This window comes from Dendrobates tinctorius, unplaced genomic scaffold, assembly GCF_039654945.1.
Source record: "Dendrobates tinctorius isolate UK_male_01 unplaced genomic scaffold, ASM3965494v1 ptg000171l, whole genome shotgun sequence".
NCBI lineage: Eukaryota > Metazoa > Chordata > Amphibia > Anura > Dendrobatidae > Dendrobates > Dendrobates tinctorius.
The window spans coordinates 22010460-22030225 of record NW_027361838.1 but is presented as its reverse complement, the minus strand read 5'-3'; the positions used below and the strand labels follow the sequence as shown (position 1 = coordinate 22030225).

The window sequence follows — 19766 nt, the reverse complement described above, 5'->3', positions numbered from 1 at the left end:
CAGACACAGCGATATCGCTAGCAATATCGCGATATTGCTAGTGATATTGCTTAGTGTGACAGTACCTAAAGACAGAGAACATGGATAGACTCCAAGACAAGAATGGGGGTTATCGGTCAGGATTTGGCCCAGAAGCTGATATCCAGCTGCCAGGGTGTATTGTAGAAGTCTTGAAAAATCAGGGACAACGCTCTAAATATGGAGTCTTTCCATGAACTTGATGCATTTGTCAATAAAAATGTAAAAAATTATGAAATGCTGATAACTGTACTTCAGTAACCATAAAAACATCAGACTAAAAGATCTAAAACAGAATCAGCAAACTATGTGAGAACCAAAAGTTTGTGTCAGCGTCAAAACTTCTGACCAAGACTGTAGATCGATAGATAACTATTAATATCTACTATGAATTGGAAACACAGGAATCTTCATATCTGCGGGCAACCTGTGGAGATTTGTGTTCTGTAAAAGAGAAACTTCACATTGGTATCTCCTGTATGACACAGAGAAGAGCAGGACAGCAGCAGCTTGGCTCTCCTGTAGACATGATCACAGGGCTGAGATGTCAGACTGCCCTCCCCCTATACGCCCTCCATTTATATAGCAGTGAATGGGAAGGAGCTGAGCCAGTGAGAGGAGTCATCCCTGCAGTGGGAGTGAGGCTGTATGGATGGCTGTGAGTGAGCTGCACTGAACCCTGGACATTGGTTTCTCTCACTCCACTGCTGGATTATAATCTACATGTTTGGATTGTAAAGTGCCCACAGCTCAGTGAATGTGAGGAGCCATGGAGATCCCATGTCTATGGCTTGCAGCGCTCCTCCTGTGTTTGCTCCCAGCGCTCATCGTGTCTGGTATGTGTGTTACTTGTATTCCTGGCTGCTGCACTTGTGTTACTTTGTTGTACACTACCAATATTGTCTGACTTTTCATTTATGTGTCCCCATATCCTGCAACATGTACCATGGCTCAGAGAATACCGTCAGTGGTGCAGAAGACACTGGGTCCTACTAGTGGTCATGATGGATCAGAACAGGCTCTGGAAAAGTGCAACTATCTCGCCCTGTGGCTATCACAGTCATATCCAAAAATGTATTTCCCAACCTGTGCTCTTGACGTTTTTTACAAAGACCTTCTATACAGGGGGAATGCCATATTACAGCCAGATGATGATGTGAAGGTTTATGTAGTCCCAATATTACCGGATAATCTCGTTTACTGGACTACAAATTGCCCAATTTCTGTGTGCCCATCTGCAGCAACAAGGTGACCCCCATTGTAGATGGGAACCTAAAGTATCAAACCTCCCCTAGTCAGTTTCATTTTTTTGTATCTATGTAAATTATCACTATATCTATCCTATTTACCAATATCTATATCAAAACCTCAATCTAAAAATGAGGCCGCACTTTTCCAAACACTAAGGGCATGCTCACCTGTGGCGTTTTGGCTGCATATTTTTACAGTGTATCTGGTGTGTAAAATACGCAGCGTTTTACAGTACCAGCGTGATCGATGTCATTACTGAAATCTCATGCACACGCTGCTTTTTTTCTGGACGTATTTTGAGTCCTGCTGCATTTTTTTCCAAAACGCAGCACTTCAATTCTTTCGAAATTTTTGCACTCATTCAGATTAATGGGTAAAAACATAAGTAAAAATACAGCAAAAACGCACATAAACATTCTTTAAAAACACATGTATTTCATGCAGCGTTTTTCCTGCCACCACTTTGGTTTTTGGTACAGAAAAGGACAACTATGCAATGTGTGACCATACCTTAATGGGTGCAGTGCCTCTATGGTTGTCACCAAACATGTCTATATACATAGCAAACCAAAACAGGGGCAGCTTCCCAAAATTAAATGACAAAAATGCAGACTTTAATTAGTACAAGCAGCAACGTTTTGGTTCAAAGTAAAGGAGGCTTTCTCAAGCAAGAGGCCGATCTCTTTTTATTTGGCCACAGATCTATCTAAATTCTGCAGAGAAACATTGTGCCTATAACAGAGCAGGTATACATCCATACATATGCCAGGTTCTAGAAGAGATAATGGAGCAGAGCGATTCAGACAATGGGAAGGAATGCAGCACAGTAGATGAAGAAAAGCTAGAAAAGCGGATCAGAAATGTGAATTTTCTGTTTCTGCTGGTCCCTCTCTGTCTTCCTTCCTTAGAATGACCTTTTCCAACCATTATTAGGTCATTGCTGCATCTGTTTCAGCTATTTCAGATGATCATGTTTGAAAGATGATCCATCTCTCAGTGTTCTTAGTACATTCTACTTATAATAGATGATACTAGTTTTATTAGGGTTTATTACTCATGCTGTAGTCATTGGCCAAGGAAGGCAGCTTTGAAGTGGCATTTAGAATATTATTGTCGGTCGTGTTGTTGACTTGAGTTGTATGCAATAATATCCAGGATTAATAGGGTGAAATGGTCTGAAGCTTTATAAAACACAAACTAAAGCCATATAATAAATAGATAGATAGATAGATAGATAGATAGATAGACAGGTAATGTATGGATAGATGAATAGATGGATAGATAGATAGATAGATAATGGATGGATAGGTGAATAGATGGATGGATAGATATGGGATAGATAGATAATGTATGGAAAGATATGGGATGGATAGGTAGATAGATAGATAGATAGATAATGGATGGATAGGTGAATAGATGGATGGATAGATGGATAGATATGGGATAGATAGATACATAGATAATGGATGGATAGATGATAGATATGGGGTAGATAGATAGATAGATAGATAGATAGATAGATAGATAGATAGATAGATAATGGATGGATAGATGATAGATATGGGGTAGATAGATAGATAGATAATGGATGGATAGATGATAGATATGGGGAAGCTAGATAGATAAATAATGGATGGATAGATGAATAGATGGATAGATAGATAGATAGATAGATTGATAAAGGATGGAAAAATATGGGATAGATACATAGATAGATAGATTGATAGATAGATAGATAGATAGATAGATAATTGATGGATAGATGATAGATATGGGGTAGATAGATAGATAGATAGATAGATAGATAGATAGATAGATAGATAGATGATGGATGGATAGTTGAGTAGATGGATGGATAGATGGATAGATATGGGATAGATCGATAGATAGATAGATAGATAGATAGATAATGGATGGATAGGTGAATAGATGGATGGATAGATGATAGATATGGGATAGATAGATAGATAATGGATGGATAGGTGAATAGATGGATGGATAGATAGATAGATAGATAGATAGATAGATAGATAATAGATGGATGATAGGTAGATAGATAGACAGACAGACAGACAGATAGATAGATAGATAGATAGATAGATAGATAGAACATTGATGTAATGCAGAATTACTATGGTGTTATTCCTCGAGTATTCATGTTTGTCCACCCACTGGTCCTAATAAATATTTGTCTATCCAGTAAACTGATCATCACCCTATGAATTGTATACAAATCACCACTTGTAATATTTATACCAGAAGAAAAACAGAAAACATTGCTAAGGTGAAGCAATAATTTTATATCCAAAGAACAAAGAACAATAATATATGACAATAATTTGCTTTGAAATACTGAAGATCTTATAAAAAGACAGCTTGTACGTGTGAATGACAAGTCTCTCTTAAGGCTGAGAGCACACATACTTTTTTGCCCTGTGGATTTTTTCGCGCAGAATTGAAGAAATCCGTATGTCAAATGACCTGCATTTTTCCTGCAGATTTCTTCCTTTTTTCTTGCTGTTTTTGTGCGGTTTTCCCCTGCGGATTTGGAGAATGGAGCAGGTGGAAAACCGCACAAAAGAAGTGACATGCTGCATATTTTGAACCACAAGAAAACCGCGCGGAAAAATCTGCAGCGTCTGCACAGCGTTTTTTTTTCTATTGACTAACATGCTACTGTACATCACAATGCGGATATGCAGCGTTTCTGCGCCGTAAAATCCGCTGCGGATCCGCTGGATATCTGCATCGTGTGCACATGGCCTTAGAATATCCTGACATGTCTCTCTTCAGCATATCCTTAAAGAAACATTTATCATCTACACACAGTTGATGAGTGTCTGATCAGTGCACATCCACAGTGAGGAGTTCTATTCAAGGTCTCTGGGACTGATGGAATAAAACTGTCAGATGTTTTTATCACCCCTATAGGTGGTAATGTTTACAGCCTTATCATGTGGATAGGTGATAAATGTCAATTCGGGGAGAACCTTTTTAAAGGACTAATATCTAGGGGTTTGACTTACTAAGAAATATTTTGTTTTTTAGTGTTACCCTAAGACCCCCACATCAGTACATGGGAGGCAAATATTAAAGATGAAAGTCAGCCGCTAATTTGTGTAAGGCTTAAAATAACAAGCCATTATGTACTAATATAATTCAAATACAGGTGCTGCTCACAAAATTAGAATATCATCCAAAAGTTAATTTATTTCAGTACAAAAAGTGAAACTCATATATTATATAGAGTCATTACAAACAGAGTGATCTATTTCATGTGTTGATTTCTGTTACTGTTGATGATGACTTACAGCCAATGAAAACCCAAAAGTCATTATCTCAGTAAATTAGAATACTTTATAACGCCAGCTTGAAAAACTATTTTAAAATCCGAAATGTTGGCCTACTGAAATGTATGATCAGTAAATGCACTCAATACTTGTTTGGGGCTCTTTTTGCATCAATTACTGCTGCATCAATGCGGAGTGGCATGGAAGCGATCATTTTGTGGTACTGCTGAGAGGTTATGGAAGCCCAGGTTGCTTTGATAGCAGCCTTCAGCTCGTCTGCATTGTTGGGTCTGGTGTCTCTCATCTTTCTCTTGACAATACACCATAGATTCTTTATGGGGTTAAGGTCAGGCGAGTTTTCTGGCCAATCAAGCACAGTGATATTGTTGTTTTTAAACCAGGAATTGGTACTTTTGGGAGTGTGGACAGGTGACAAGTCCTGCTGGAGAAATAAATTTCCATCTCCAAAAAGCTTGTCGGCAGAGGGAAGCATGAAGTGCTCTAAAATTTCCTGGTAGATGGCAGCGCTGACTTTGGTCTTGATAAAACACAGTGGACCTACACCAGCAGATGACATGGCTCCTCAAACCATCACTGATAGTGGAAACTTCACACTAGACCTCAAGCAGCTTGGATTGTGTGCCTCTCCACTCTTCTTCCAGACTCTGGGACCTTGATTTCTAAATGAAATGCAAAATTTACTTTCATCTGGAAACAACACCTTGGACCACTGAGCAACACTCCAGTTCTTTTTCTCCTTGACCCAGGTAAGACCCTTCAAGTGTTGTCTATTGGTCATGAGTGGCTTCACACAAGGAATGTGACACTTGTAGCCCTTGTCCTGGATACGTCTGTGTGTGGTGGCTCTTGAAGCAATGACTCCAGCAGCAGTCCACTCCTTGTGAATCTCCCCCAAGTTTTTGATTTACATTTTCTTAATATTCCTTTCAAGGCTGTGGTTATCCCGATTGCTTGTGCACATTTTTTTCCTTCCACTCAACTTTCCATTAATATGCTTGATTACAGCACTCTGTGAACAGCCAGCTTCTTTAGCAATGACCTTTTGTGGCTTCCCCTCCTTGTGGAGTGTATCAGTGACTGCCTTCTGGACATCTGTCAAGTCAGCAGTCTTCCCCATGATTGTGGAACCTACTGAAACAGAATAAGGGACCTTTTTAAATGCTTAGTAAGTCTTTGCAGGTGTTTTTTGTTAATTATTCTAATTTACTGAGATAATGACTTTTGGGTTTTCATTGGCTGTAAGCCATAATCATCAACATTAACAGAAATAAACAATTGAAATAGATCACTCTGTTGATCACTCTAATGACTCTAGCATATATGAGTTTCACTTTATGTATTGAAGAACTGAAATAAATTAACTTGCATGATATTCTTATTTTTTGAGAAGCATCTGTGCATTTATGTACAACTTTCAGGAAGGATAGCAACTGAAAATATGTTTCATAGAGAAGACAAGATGGGGGCAGACATTTTTCTAGAGTTATTGTCACTAACCTTAATTGAGCAACAATTTGGTCAACCCTTCCTCAGGCTAAAATCAAAACTCCAGGCACAAATAGATGACATTCTACTATACAGTAAATAGAGATTATTGCAGCGCTAGAGTGGTGCTTCTAATCTAAGGTCCTTGCCTCCTAGCATTATGCTTTCCAGTTGCCATCTTCATCATTTTATCACTGCCGCTCCCATCAGTCTCCAGTCAGTTTGTGACCTGCTGGATTGCTTTAGTGTTTGCTGGAGTGATACGGAAGTCACTAGTCAATGTAAGTCTATGAGATCCGGAACATGGCAAAAATGAGGCTCTCATAGACTTGCATTGAAAGCCTGTAACCATTATTTCAGAAGTTGTGGTCACAAGTTGGCAGTGCAGGAGTGGAGTGGTACCAAGAAGAGCTAAAGACGGCAGGTGGTGAGTATAATATCAGGTGCAGGGATCTTACGTTAGTAACACCACTCCAACACTGAAATGAAACAAAAAACATTGAAGTGGTGCTTTAAAGGCCCCCATACATAATAGACAGCTATCTCTCCTGACTACCCCATACACAGGAACACTCAACTTGACCCGCTTTGCCAAGTGTTCATGTCTATGGAGGAGTCGAAAGAGATTGCTGTCGGTGGACAGTTATGTAAGGTCTTTGAGGATATTTATTGTCCCAAATTAGAAGGATAACAAATTATATCCTAGTTAATATCTTCAGGGACTCTTTCCCAACCACCTCACTGCTTAGTCTTTAGAAGACATTTGTGCCTGCAGTTATCTATAGACGTATGGCATCATTTAGAAGGGGGAAAACATCCAGGATAGCTCTCAGAAATTCTCTCCATGTCACAATGTAGTAGCACATTTTCATGATGTAAACACTGAGCTTGCGATAGATTGATTGATGAAAAACTTGAGCATAATCCCCTCGCTTGCCGCATTAGTATTCCTTGTGTAGGAGCAGGCTTACAGACCCTTAATAATGTTTTCTTAGGAAACCCTGTGTTGAGCCGCAGCATTTCTCCCTTTGTCATTTCTCAATGACTTGATTTCCCTCAGTGTTTAGTAGAGTGAAAGAAATTTTGTCTCAGTATCTTACAAAACAAGTCAAGCATTTCTCACATGAGTCTAAAGGTAAAGTTCCCTGTGTCAGTTTGTTTGCAGTGTTTTCTTTGTAGTCATTGGGTTCAGTCAACACATATTTAGTAGTGTTTGAATGAAGAATATGATTTCATTGCGAGCCATGAGAATCGCGGCTTGCCAGGAGCATGCTGTTTGACTTCACTTGTGCATTAATCCCGGCTGTATATTCTCTGCTTTGTGATATCCAATCAATCTAGCAGGAACATGTTTGCCAGAAACCGGTTCCAAATCTTTTTTTTTTTTTTCTCTACTTTGTGAAGTTTTCATCTGTGCATTTAGCTAATTCAGGTCTCACAATTTGTTTTTCTTTTACTCTTAAGAAAAGTTATTTTGAGAAACTGTCCAGAAAGTTGTCTGAAAAAGATCAGATGTGCACACAGGAACTATGTCAGATTTATAACCTAGTAATGTCTTTCCCCTTGTCGGTTGATCTCAAAAGAAGGCCAGATAAAAAACATTGTGTTTTCAGAGAATTTTCATTTGTTCACACCCTTTTGATTGCTGTATACCATATACTACAGGTGGCTCTTGAGTGCTGCATTTAATCCATTTGGTCCAAAAAAGCAAACTGGTACAGACATGGCCACTTGTCCAGCTAACAATTACTTCGTGCAATATGGCATTTTTTTTCTTAATGTGTGTGCGTAAGCTAAAGAGCAAAAAAATTACAAAAGTCCTCATGATCAGCATTACACACTGTACTGCATTTGATGACAGTGCCAATAGACACATCGTGCATCTCCTGTTCTACACATTCTGCAACTGGGAACTCTATGCTTTAAAGGGAATTTACAAATAGAAAATGAAGTATCAAGTTTTTGTGTTGCACGTCTTTTTTTTATCTTTAACCATTTTTTATATCACAATCTGTAGTTAAGTGTAAAAACGATAGCAATCTTGCAATTTTTAAACTGGCCATTGGAGCTTTTGTGAAGGAATGAAGAGACATACACAATAGTGCTTAATTCAAGTATCTGCAAGTAAACATCGTCATCTGCTAATCAAAGACGATAGAGAAAGTGAAAGCAGAGAGAACTGCATTAGTAGGAACCCAATAGTGAAGTACATGTTCTCTTGGGGAAGATATTGTTAAAGACACCAGGTTAGGTGACACCTTTGGCTTAGTTAGTAATTATAAAAGGCCCTGGAGAGCAGTGAAGGGGAGGAGTTGGCCCTGAAACCTGTAGCAGGACGTACTGTATGTGCAGTACAGCAGGCTGGCTTATAGCTGTGATTATGAGAGATCAAATGCTAGTGAAGAACCATCAGATGTGAGGAAAGAACTGAGGGACTAAATCCGGGTGATCAGAGGCCAGAGACAAGAGACCAGATCTGGGAGATCCGAGCTGAGTGGGCCTAACCAAGGCCAGAGATGAGAGACCAGATTCGGGAGATTATAGCCGAGGGAACCGAGACAAGAGACCAAATAGGGGAAATCAGAGTCAAGGGGATCAAGCCGAGGCCAGAGAGGAGAGACCAGATCCGGAAGATAAGAGCCGAGGGGACCGAGCCAAGGCCAGAGACGAGAGACCAGATCCGGGAGATCCAAGCTGAGTGAGCCAAGTCTGAGAGAGAGACTTGGCCACAGATGAAGGACGTTCGTGTGAGCCACTACTTTCAGCATAGATGTACAGAATAAAGTGGGGACCAAGGTCCTGCTTCAGGGAGCAAAGGCAGCCAGTGTGAAGAGCATACAAAGCAACTAACCTATCCGGAATATGCAGCCTAGTGAGTAGTATTGTCAACCCCCGTTAGGGCCTGTGTGACGTTTTGAGCCACCTAGAAGAAACACAATGGTGATGGGCCCATTAGTGAGAGTGACGCTTATTTTTTGGTGGCTTTAGGACTAGACAATACTTACGATAGCAGTCTCTTAACTGTAAAAATAAAGAACAGTGTGCATACATATTTCACTGTATAGATATCCTGTTTAATTGTATTACCTTGTTCTGATTGTGCCATATTTTACTGTAATGTCATTATTCACTATTAAACAGGCAGAGATGCTTACCTGTCTGGGCCTCAAGACAAATGCACTAACAGGGTGCAGCGAACCCAAATAACGATGGCGTCTACCCAGGTGCAGTAATACCGATAAGACAGCCAGCCTACAATCAGCCTACAGGAAACTGATATGTGAGCTTTTTTACATCAAATGGATAATTACAGTATATAAAGAAGCGCCTTAAATGGAATCCTCCTTATGTGAGGCTCATGGAGAACACCAGAGATATTTGAGCACTTCATCTTTTGGCTGCAATATCCCCTGATGATTCCATTCAGGAAGAAACGTGTTGGGAGGCGGTCATGTCTAGAAATTGCATACTAATTGCCTTCATGGATTCCTTCCTTTGGTTCATAGGAGGGTTCATTTTTCAACTTGGAAATTACATCCGCTACCAGATTGGTGAGATTGTTCTAGTTTCTCTATATGCACCCCTATTTGTTTAGACGTTTTTCACAAGATTGTCAGTAGTACTGATCTATCTATCTATCTATCTATCTATCTATCTATCTATCTATCTATCTATCTATCTATCTATCTATCAGGATGTGTATGTCTAATTTGAATTATTATTGATAGTGTTACTGGTAGTCTCTTGACCCACAATCAGCTCCCTGTTTGGCTTATTTATGTTAAGTTTTAAGCTCCTTATTCCTTGCCTGTTTTCAAAATTATCTGAGCATACATTTTTGTAATTTTTAAAATGAAAAAAATTACAATATATTTTTTTTTGCCTAAAATACAAAGAAAATGTGTTGTCTTTAAAGTTAGGCCTTTTAGAGATCATTTCATCTTCAGCTGCTTCACTGTTCACAATAACAGTAATTTTGACCAGGGGTGCTATTAGTTTTACATGTCACTGCATCTGTGACTAATAAGTTATTGGCTTATATTTTAAATTCCAAGTTGCCTACATGAATTGGATTGAGACTGAGTGTTAGGGCTGGCGGAACGCACCAAAAAATAAAATAATAGTAAGGTGCTTTCGCGGCCCGGGGTCCACCGTGCAGAGGTGGTAAACTGATGCTTAGTAATGGCGGATGGTTATAGCGGTATACAAAAGGTCACACGCAGGTTAACGTAACCCGGTGTAAACAGAAGCGGACTCTGTTACGTCACAGAGCTGCAGTACCACGGAACATAAATGCCAGAGCATGTTAAGACACCCAGCACTCGGCAAGAGAGCACTCAGAAATTGCCACAGAACTCAGCCCCAAGGCAATGAGGTCTGAGTCCCCCTAGACCTGCTGAGCATGCGGCGTCGCACCTGTGGACGCCTCTAATGAACACTGACCACTGAGGTGAGGAGTGCAGACTATGTGCACCGTGGCATACAGTCAAAGCCACTGGTGGATGCTGATGCCAGTCTCTGACTCTTCCTCTACCTGGACCTCAGCCTGGGTGCTAGCAGGCTAGGCTACACAACACATGCGTACCAAGGGTAGGGGTTTCATAATGAGTCTTTCACCAGAGACATTCATACATGCATAAAACACTCACTCCACATGGTGTAATTTTTTTCTATATTAGTGCATGGCCAAGCGGCCATGCAAACCTTTTATAGTTGCAGCCTTCCGGGACCTTCCTGGTGGTCCAATCAGAGCAGCAATAGGACCTGAGCATGTGACCTCCGACCTCCAATGAGAGTTCGTCCAACGGGCATGCTCAGTAGGAGAAAAGCAGGACTTAGTCCCAGGAGCGTCTGCTCGACACTGACTCATGCATGATACAATAGCTGAGCCTGGAGGAGCAGGAAGACACCAAGCATTAGCCTGGGTAAGACGCTGAGACAGATGTCTCTGCTGAGCAGGAACCTCTGCGGCTGCAGAAGAATGGGAGACCGCAGAGGACATGGCTTTAGATTCCCCCTGTGCAGTGGCGGGAACTCAACGCCTAACATTACCCCCCTCCTAGGGCCTCGCTTTGCTCAAAAGCTGCAATGAGCTGAGGAGCACGAATGTTCTCTACAGGTTCCCAGGTCCTGTCCTCTAGACCATGACCCTTCCAGTCCACTAGATAATATTTTTTGCCCTGTACCACCTTACACCCCACGATGGCTTTCAGCTTGTAATCATCCGAAGACCAGCTTGATGTCCCGGTAGATGGCTCGGAAAACCGGGACATGTGAACGGGCTTAAGGAGGGACACGTGGAAGGTGGCAGTGATACCCAGGTGTGGAGGAACAGACAGATGGTAGACCACAGGGTTAACCTGCTCAAGGACCTTGAAGGGTCCTATAAAGCGAGGCGCAAACTCGACCCGTAGTCTGATATTACGGGCGGAAAGCCACACTAGGTCGCCAGGAGCAAAGATCGGAGCGGAGCGCCAGTGAGCATCGGCGGAAACCCTCATTCTCTCCTTGGAGGCCTGGATGGCATCCTGTGTGCGGTCCCAAATGTCACGTGCCTCCACGCCCAGTCTGACACCCTAGAGTCGGCGGAAGACACGGGCATGGGCACAGGAACCCGCGGATGCTGGCCGTAGTTAAGGAGAAACAGGGTTTGTCCGGTGGAATCGGCTACGGCGTTGTTCACCGCAAACTCTTCCCATGGTAGCATGGACGCCCAGTCATCCTGCCTGGCTGAAACAAAATGCTGCAGGTACATAACTAGAGTCTGGTTGGCCCTCTCTACCAACCCATTCATCTCGGGATGGTAAGCTGAAGAGAGATTCAGCTCAATGCTGAGCAGCCGACAAAGCTCTCTCTAGAACCGAGACGCAAACTGGGGACCCCAATCGCTGACAATTTTGTCTGGCATACCATGTAAGCGGAAGACATGCTTTATAAACAACGCCGCCAAGGCCCATGCAGATGGTGCCCGAGGGAGAGGTACTAGGTCACCATTTTGGAGAAATGGTCGGTGACTACCCAGATGACGTGCAGCCGCGAGACTTGGGTAAGCCCACCACAAAGTCCATTCCGACCATCTCCCAGGGCCTGTCTGCCACCGGCAGAGGGTAAAGTAACCCAGCAGGTCGTTGCTGAGGAGACCGATTCCTGGTGCAGGAGACTCATGCCCGAATATAGTCTCTGACGTCACGGACCATATGCGGCCACCAGTACGTCCTCGCCAGGAGCTCAGATGTCCTTTTGGTCGCAAAATGTCCACCCACCCTGGACGAATGAGCCCAAGAGAGAACTTCTGGTTGCAAATTAGATGGAACGGGGGCACAGACTCTAGCGAAACCGGGGCCACAGTTCTCAGGCTCTCTGGGGGGACAATTAACCGTGGCTCCGCCTCCTCTGATGACACTACGGAGCGGGAGAGGGTGTCAGCCCAAATGTTCTCCCCAGAGAGGAAATGGAGGGTGAAATTGAACCGGGAAAAGAACAGGGACCATCTAGCCTGGTGAGAATTTCGCCACTGGGCAGTTTGTAAATAAACTAAATTTTTGTGGTCAGTGTAAACTTGGAAGGGATAGCGAACCCCCTCCATGAGGTGTCTCCATTCAGAAAAGGCCAACTTCATGGCTTGCAACTCCCTGTCCCCAATGGTTGCTCTCCGCCGGTGAGAAGGTCTTGGAGAAGAAGAAGCAAGGATGCTTCCGACCTTGAGCATCCTTTTGGAACAGGACTGCTCCAGCACTGACGGACGAGGCATCCACCTGTAAAATTAATGGCTTATCCACATTGGGGCGATGTAAAATGGGAGCGCTAGCGAAATGAGACTTGGCGGAGAGGAAGGCCTTGGAGACCTCCTCCGACCACAATTTAGGATTCACTCCCTTCTTGGTGAGGGCAACCAAGGGAGCTACCAAAGTCGAGAAGTGCGGGATGAATTGGCGGTAGTAGTTAATAAATCACATAAAGCGCTGCACCGCTTTGAGGGAGTGAGGCTCCTGCCAATCCATCACTGCCTGTAGTTTGGCAGGATCCATGGCCAACCCCTGGGCTGAGATGATATAGCCCAGGAAAGGCAAGGACTCCTGCTCAAACACACACTTCTCCAACTTGGCATAGAGGGAGTTTGCCAGTAGAAGATCGAAGACTTTGCAAACATCCTTCCGGTGGGAGTCTATATCTGGAGAGTAGATGAGGATATCATCCAGCCAGGTATTCATAATGCCTGTCCCTGGTGTTAAATGCTGTCTTCCATTCGTCTCCCTCACGGATGCGAATCAGGTTGTAAGCACCCTGCAGATCCAGCTTAGTGAAGACCCTCGCTCCCTGCAACCTATCAAAAAGCTCAGATATCAGGGGCAGAGGGTGCTTGTTCTAAACGGTGATGTGTTAAGACCCCTGTAGTCAATGCATGGCCATAGTTCTTCATTTTTCTTCTGCACAAAGAAAAACCCCGCCCCTGCAGGTGACACTGACTTCCTAATAAAACCCCTTGCCAGATTCTCCCGGATGTATTGAGACATAGCCTCTGTATCCGGGAGAGAGAGAGGATAATCTCGACCCTGTGGAGGCTCAGCACCAGGCAAGAGGTCAATAGGGCAGTCATAGGGGTGATGAGGCGGAAGGGTCTCCGACGCCCTCTTGGAGAACACGTCCACATAGGACCAATAGTGCTTGGGAAGAGAGGAAAGATCTACGGGTACCTCAGTAGTAGCAACCTGAATGTACTCTGTTATGATTGAGTCACCGTAGGAGGCAAAAACAGAACTGCTAGCTAAGTCCAGAAAACCAGAGAGGTTGGCAACTATCGGATTGCAGACCCCTGATCCTATCACAACAACTAACAGTAGCCGTGGGGGGTTCCTACAATGCCCTAGACCCCTCGATCACAGCCGGAGAATTAAATAGGCCTAAAGAAAGAAAGGGGAAATCTAAACTGCCCCAGAGCAGACCCCAAAGCAATAGGCAGCCCCCAACATATAATGACGGTGAAGAAAGATGAAAACACTAACACAGACAGAAAGATAGACTGAGCAAAGACGGGGCCCAAACTACCTAGATAGGAAAGGACAAGAAGGCTGCTGTCTGCAATCCGTGAAAAACCCTATGAAAATAAGAGCCAACAGACTGACAGTGAAAAAGGCCCTGAAGACGCTAGGCTTCAAAAAAGCTATGTCAGTACTCAGGAATATTCTGAAGACAGAGCAACCGGCAAAAGGAGATTCAGCTCACCCCAGCAGGGAATGGCAGAATCCAGAAAAGCAAGAAAAACAAAAATAAAACACAAATGCTAACAGGCAAAGCAGAAACTTAGCTTTAGAGGAGCAGGAATCAGACTAGTGTCCTAGAAGTCCACAGAGAAATCACCCGCAGGGCAGAAGGGCGTCGGCAGCCTTATATCCAGTCAGTGACTCCACTCAGCCAGTCATCCTCATTAGTCTCAGGTGCCTGATAATCAGGCTCATTACCTTCCTTTACCAGAATAGGGAGTTCACCAGACCTCAGTGACGAAGGGGAAAATGAACTCACAACAGCACTCCCTCTGACATCTACCAACACAGGATTTACTCCATCCCAGAATTCTCCATGAGGACCACTCTATATGAGGGGAGTGATACCGTAGTCACGGCATCCCTAAGAGGACCTCATCAATTCCCTCGGGAATGACAAGCAGGGAGATAATCTCCTGATGGGAAGGAGACATGGATAACGTAAAAGGGATGGTCTGATGGGTTATCTGTGATGGTAGTGTCGACCCATTTATCACCCGTATGGTCACTGTCTTGGTGAGCATAACTAGTGGAATTGCGTGCCGTTGGGCGAAGGCAGAAGACATGAAGTTACCCTCTGCCCCGGAATCCACGCAAAGCTCTACTGTTAGGAGTCAGGTTTCTGCGGTCGCTATGCTGGAATCCAGACCCTCACATTCTGCAGTCTCCTGCTCTTTATCCACTGCAGAAGAGATTGCAGAGGAGATTGCCTTGCAACAAATCTCTCCTGAGGCTAAATCCTTCTCTCCTCTTACTGAGCATGCTCATGGGACGATCTCCCATTGGAGATCGGGAGTCATGTGCTCAGGTCCTGCTCCAAATCTCATTTGTCCATCTCAGAGATCTGGAGGCGTGCGGAAGGTCCCGGCTGCTATAAAAGGCGCGCATGGCTGTTCCGCCATGCGCTAGTATAGACCATACTTGCTGCTGTGTGAATGATGATGAATGCATGATTCTGGTGAATGACTCATTTGAAACCCCTACCCTTTGATATTATGCTTGTGTGAGGGATTGAGTTCAGTACCAGCACCAGCGCTCCTCTGCTTCTTTGTCCACAGCTGCTAGCGTCCGACATTGCGCTTGCGTTTAGCATTGTCGTTTAGCGGCAGTGTCCTACGCCGCGCTGCAGTAGCAGCCCACTTAAGCGTTCACGGCTGCGATGCTACACACACGGTAGGTCTAGATGGACTTAGTACCGCCATCTTTGGCTATTCCTGTGACCTTATACCGTGTGTGTAACTACTCTGAGTACTTGTGACCTTAACAGGCTCAGCTCTTTTGTTTATGTTCATAGGCATCTCTGTGATTTAACAGAGATTGCTCTGTGCACTTGGGTGACGGTTAACCCTGTGCACAATACCGCCATATTGCTTCTGCCACCACTTAGCAGCGGTTATATCACCTACTGCACGGTGGACCCCGAGCGGCGAACGCACTTTATTAGTTTTTCATTTTAGTGCGTTCCGCCGTTCCTAACATTATACTAGCGCCAGGGTCTGGCTAGTGATGGCAGAACAGCAGCAACTCTTGCAGTGCATTCGGCAGCTTGCGGGCCGGTTGGCCACTCTTGAGAGGGCTCTCTCAGCTGCGCAATCCACCGAAGCTGCTGTGCAAGCAATCACTGACGCGGTTACGCGTATGTCCACGTCCTCCCACGCGCCGACAGTTACTCGCCTCCCGTTGCCCAATAAATTTTCTGGCGATGGTGCCTCCTGTAGGGGTTTCATCAGCCAGTGCTCTATCCAGCTGGAGCTACTGGCTGCACGATTCCCTACGGAGCGGGCCAAGGTGGGGTTTATTGTCTCCCTTCTGTCGGGCAAGGCGTTGGAGTGGGCTACGCCACTATGGAAGCGTGGTGACCCAGAGGTTCAGACTGCTGCTCAGTTTTTAACAGCTATTAAGCAGGTCTTCCTCGGCCCACAGGTCACACACGACACCTCTCTTCAGCTTCTGGCTGTCATGCTCGCCATGTCTGTTATGTCCGCCATGTCTGTTTTACCTCATGACCCTGGAGCGGTGTGCACGCGCATCTCATGTCTGCTATCTTGCTTGTTCCCTAGAGCAGTGTGCACACTCACCTCATGTCTGCTGAGCTGCAAGATGCCTGCGTTTCTGCTTTGCCTTCTGTGATCTTCGCGTTATGTCTAGAATCCCTGATCATGTGTCCTTCATAGGATCCTGCACTGTCTGGTTCTGCAATCATCTCGTCATGTCTGAAACCTTGATCATGTGACGTTTCCTAAGATCCTGCACTGTCTGGTTCTGTGATCATCTCGTCATGTCTGAAACTCAGATCATGTGACCTTTCCTAGGATCCTGCACTGTCTGGTTCTGCAATCATCTTGTCATGTCTGAAACCTTGATCATGTGATGTTTCCTAAGATCCTGCACTGTCTGGTTCTGTGATCATCTCGTCATGTCTGAAACCCTGATCATGTGACTGCGCTCTGTGATCCTGGAGCATCTGAACTAGGAAGTTCTCCCCTGGTCCTGACCCGGAAGAGGAGGTGCTGTGCCCTATATTAGACCACCCCTTCCTGTGCTCAGGGCCTGAGTATTGTGTTGTGTCCCTGCATGGCTGCTTGGTCTGTGGGGCGCTCCCTCTATTCTGTGCCCTTGCACTCTGCTCTGTTGTGCATCTCTGCACAAGCTCCGTGCTCGTATTCAGTCTCTGGTCTTGTCTAGTGTTTGTCCTTCGTGCCATGTTTTGTCCCTGCTCTGCTTTGCCTTGTAGTCCTTGTTTGCTCTGATTCTGTTTTGTGTTTCTGTCCTTGTTTCATGTCTCGCTCTGCTTTGTGGCTTCAGGTACCCTGCCTCTGTACCATGTCCCTGACGTGTCTCCTCACACGTGCAGGCCTCAGCTCTGAACCTCTCCCTGACGTGTCTCCTTACACGTGCAGGTCTCCGTCTCTGTACCCTGCCCTGACGTGTCCCCCTACACGTGCAGGCCTTCGTCTCTGTCCCTCTCCCTGGCGTGTCTCTGCACGTGCAGGCCTCGCTCTGTACCCAGTCTAGTCCCAAGTTCCTTCCTTGGCCCGGCTCTGGGCTCCGGCCTACACTCCGCTGCTAGACTGTCCCTGTCCCTGGCATGCTCTCTGCATGCGCAGGTCTCTGCCTCGTTCTCTGTCTTGTCCCTGTTGTTTCGTGCGCTCTTGCACATTTCGTACTAGGCTTTGTCATGCTGTCTCGCATGTGGCTCTGTCCTGTACCCTTTGCCTAGCCCTGCCTTGTGGCTCCGTGCCTCCGTGCACGTGCCTGGTTGCCTGTGCCTGCCTGGTGTGCCTCAGCCGTGCCGCCTCTAGCCGTGCCCACCTGTGTGCCCCAGCCGTGCCCCGTCCAGTGCTATAGTGGTCTGGCTTAGTGGCCCCGCAGCGGTGCTGCCTCTAGTCGTGCCCGCTTGCAACTGCCATAGTCGGTGCCACCTACCGGTGCTCCCAGCCGTGGTCTCTGTGCTCACTTGCACTCACGCTGGTTCTCGCACTGTGCCTTTTCGTGCTACTCTTGCACAAAGCCTTTTGTCTCTTTTGCTCTTCTCTGACCCTAATTTGCCTGCTGGATTCCATAACCTGCCGACCGCTGCCAGAGGTCCGGACCTAGATGACTGCGGCCTGATGTCCGGAGCTGATGTCCGTAGCCAGATACCTGGACCCTGTCGGTCGATGCCAGCATTTGGATTCCGATGCCATCGTACCTTGTGTCTCTCCCTGGCATGCCCCTTGGCATGTGCAGGCCACCGTCCTGTGAACCTGACCCGTCCCTGGCATGCCCCTTGACATGCTCAGGTCTCTGTCCTGTGAACCTGATCCTGGCGTGTCCATTGACACGCACCATGTCATTAACCCTGTCTTGTTTCCTTGCATAGAACCCTGGCTGACTTCAGGATGTCTGGATCCTGCCGATCACCCTCTGAGCTACAGGCCCTGATGCCCTGGTTGATCGTGGACTGTTGTCCGGAGTCCGATATCCGCATACCATCTGCACGTTCCATGCTTGGACCTCGGCGTGCCATTGCACGCACCCTGTTCTACGAACTGTGTGTTCATGTTTGCTCCTGTTGCACCCTGAAGAGTCCCTCAAGTCTTGGACCTCGGCGTGCCCTTGCACGCACCTTGTCTTATGTTCTGTGTGTTCACGTTTTGCACCTGTTGTACCTGAAGTCTTCCTTAATGAAGTTTCTTTGAATTGACGACTCGTCTTGCCTTGTCTTGTTTCCCTGAGCCGGCTGTCTGGTCCAGCTGCCGTGGTGGCTCACCCCCTTGGTCTTGCCCCTGACACTCCCTGTATAGGGGGTGGTTCTCATTAGGTCAGCTCGCCCTAGGTAGGTGGGTGCCACGGCCCAGAGGGTCCACTCTTTCTAAGAAGAACGACTCAGCGTAAGCTGACACTCGTCACACTGGCTTTGACCCAGGGATCCCTCTCGTTTAGTCAGTATGCCGTTCATTTTCGGACACTGGTTTCCGAGCTGGAGTGGTCTGAAAAAGCCCTTATCCCTGTGTTTTGGAGAGGTTTGGCGGAGCATGTCAAAGATGCTCTCTCTACCAGAGAGGTACCCTCAACTTTGGAGGAGCTGATTGCCATTTCCACCCGCATTGACCTCCATTTTTCGGAGAGCGGTATGGAGCGTGCTCAATCCAAGCGGAAGGGTACCTCAGATCCCAACTTTTTTGAGCCTCTGGAACCACCCGAGCCAGAGTTTCCAACCCCTGAGCCCATGGAGGTGTCTCGCGCCGTTCTCGAGGCGTGTCCGGCACAAGACTCCATTTGCGGTTACCGTTGTCAACATGCTGTTGCTCCAGACAACAGCGCCCCGCAATGGCCAAGCTCTGTGCCGCCGGGTAAGACCTTTGTCCCTCATCACCTTCGGCCGAGGGTTCTCGCGTGGGCACACGCTTCCAGTAGGGGTGGTCACTGCGGCTATATGCAGACCACAAAACTCCTGGCTGGGTCTTATTGGTGGCCGCACAGGGCTCGGGATGCAAAAAAATATATTCGGGCCTGTGCCTTTTGTTCACGGGATAGCCTCTCCAAACAGAGAGTGGCGACGCCCGCCGACACACGGCGGCGTCCCACTTTAACTTCCGCTCCCGTTGTCTCCCATGTGTCCCTTCTCAAACCTGGCGATCTTGATCATCCCTGATGCCTTCCGTGTGTCCCGGGTTTCCTTGTCACCTACCCGGACACCAGACTTGCCTTCAGACGAGTCTGAGGCCTACGCCACTAAAAGGCACAAGTTGGCCGGTCGGAAGTCTCAGGGAGGGGGACCCTAGGAGGGGTGGTAATGTTAGGAGTCAGGTTTCTGCGGTCGCTATGCAGGAATCCAGACCCTCACATTCTGCAGTCTCCTGCTGTTTACCCACTGCAGAAGAGATTACAGAGGAGATTGCCTTGCAGCAAATCTCTCCTGAGGCTAAGTCCTTCTCTCCTCTTATTGAGCATGCTC

The 19766-nt window shown here is 46.0% G+C and overlaps 1 protein-coding gene across 1 annotated transcript in view; it reads left to right on the top strand.

Annotated features, from left to right (window-relative positions):
- Positions 1 to 629: 629 nt before the first annotated feature.
- APCDD1 (APC down-regulated 1) overlaps positions 630 to 19766 on the top strand; it is a 179028-nt gene continuing 159891 nt past the window's right edge. Inside the window, exon 1 of the mRNA XM_073550974.1 lies at positions 630 to 854. Within this exon, the coding sequence (XP_073407075.1) occupies positions 788 to 854 (67 nt within the window). The 5' untranslated portion in view covers positions 630 to 787. The remainder of the gene's footprint in view (positions 855 to 19766) is intronic.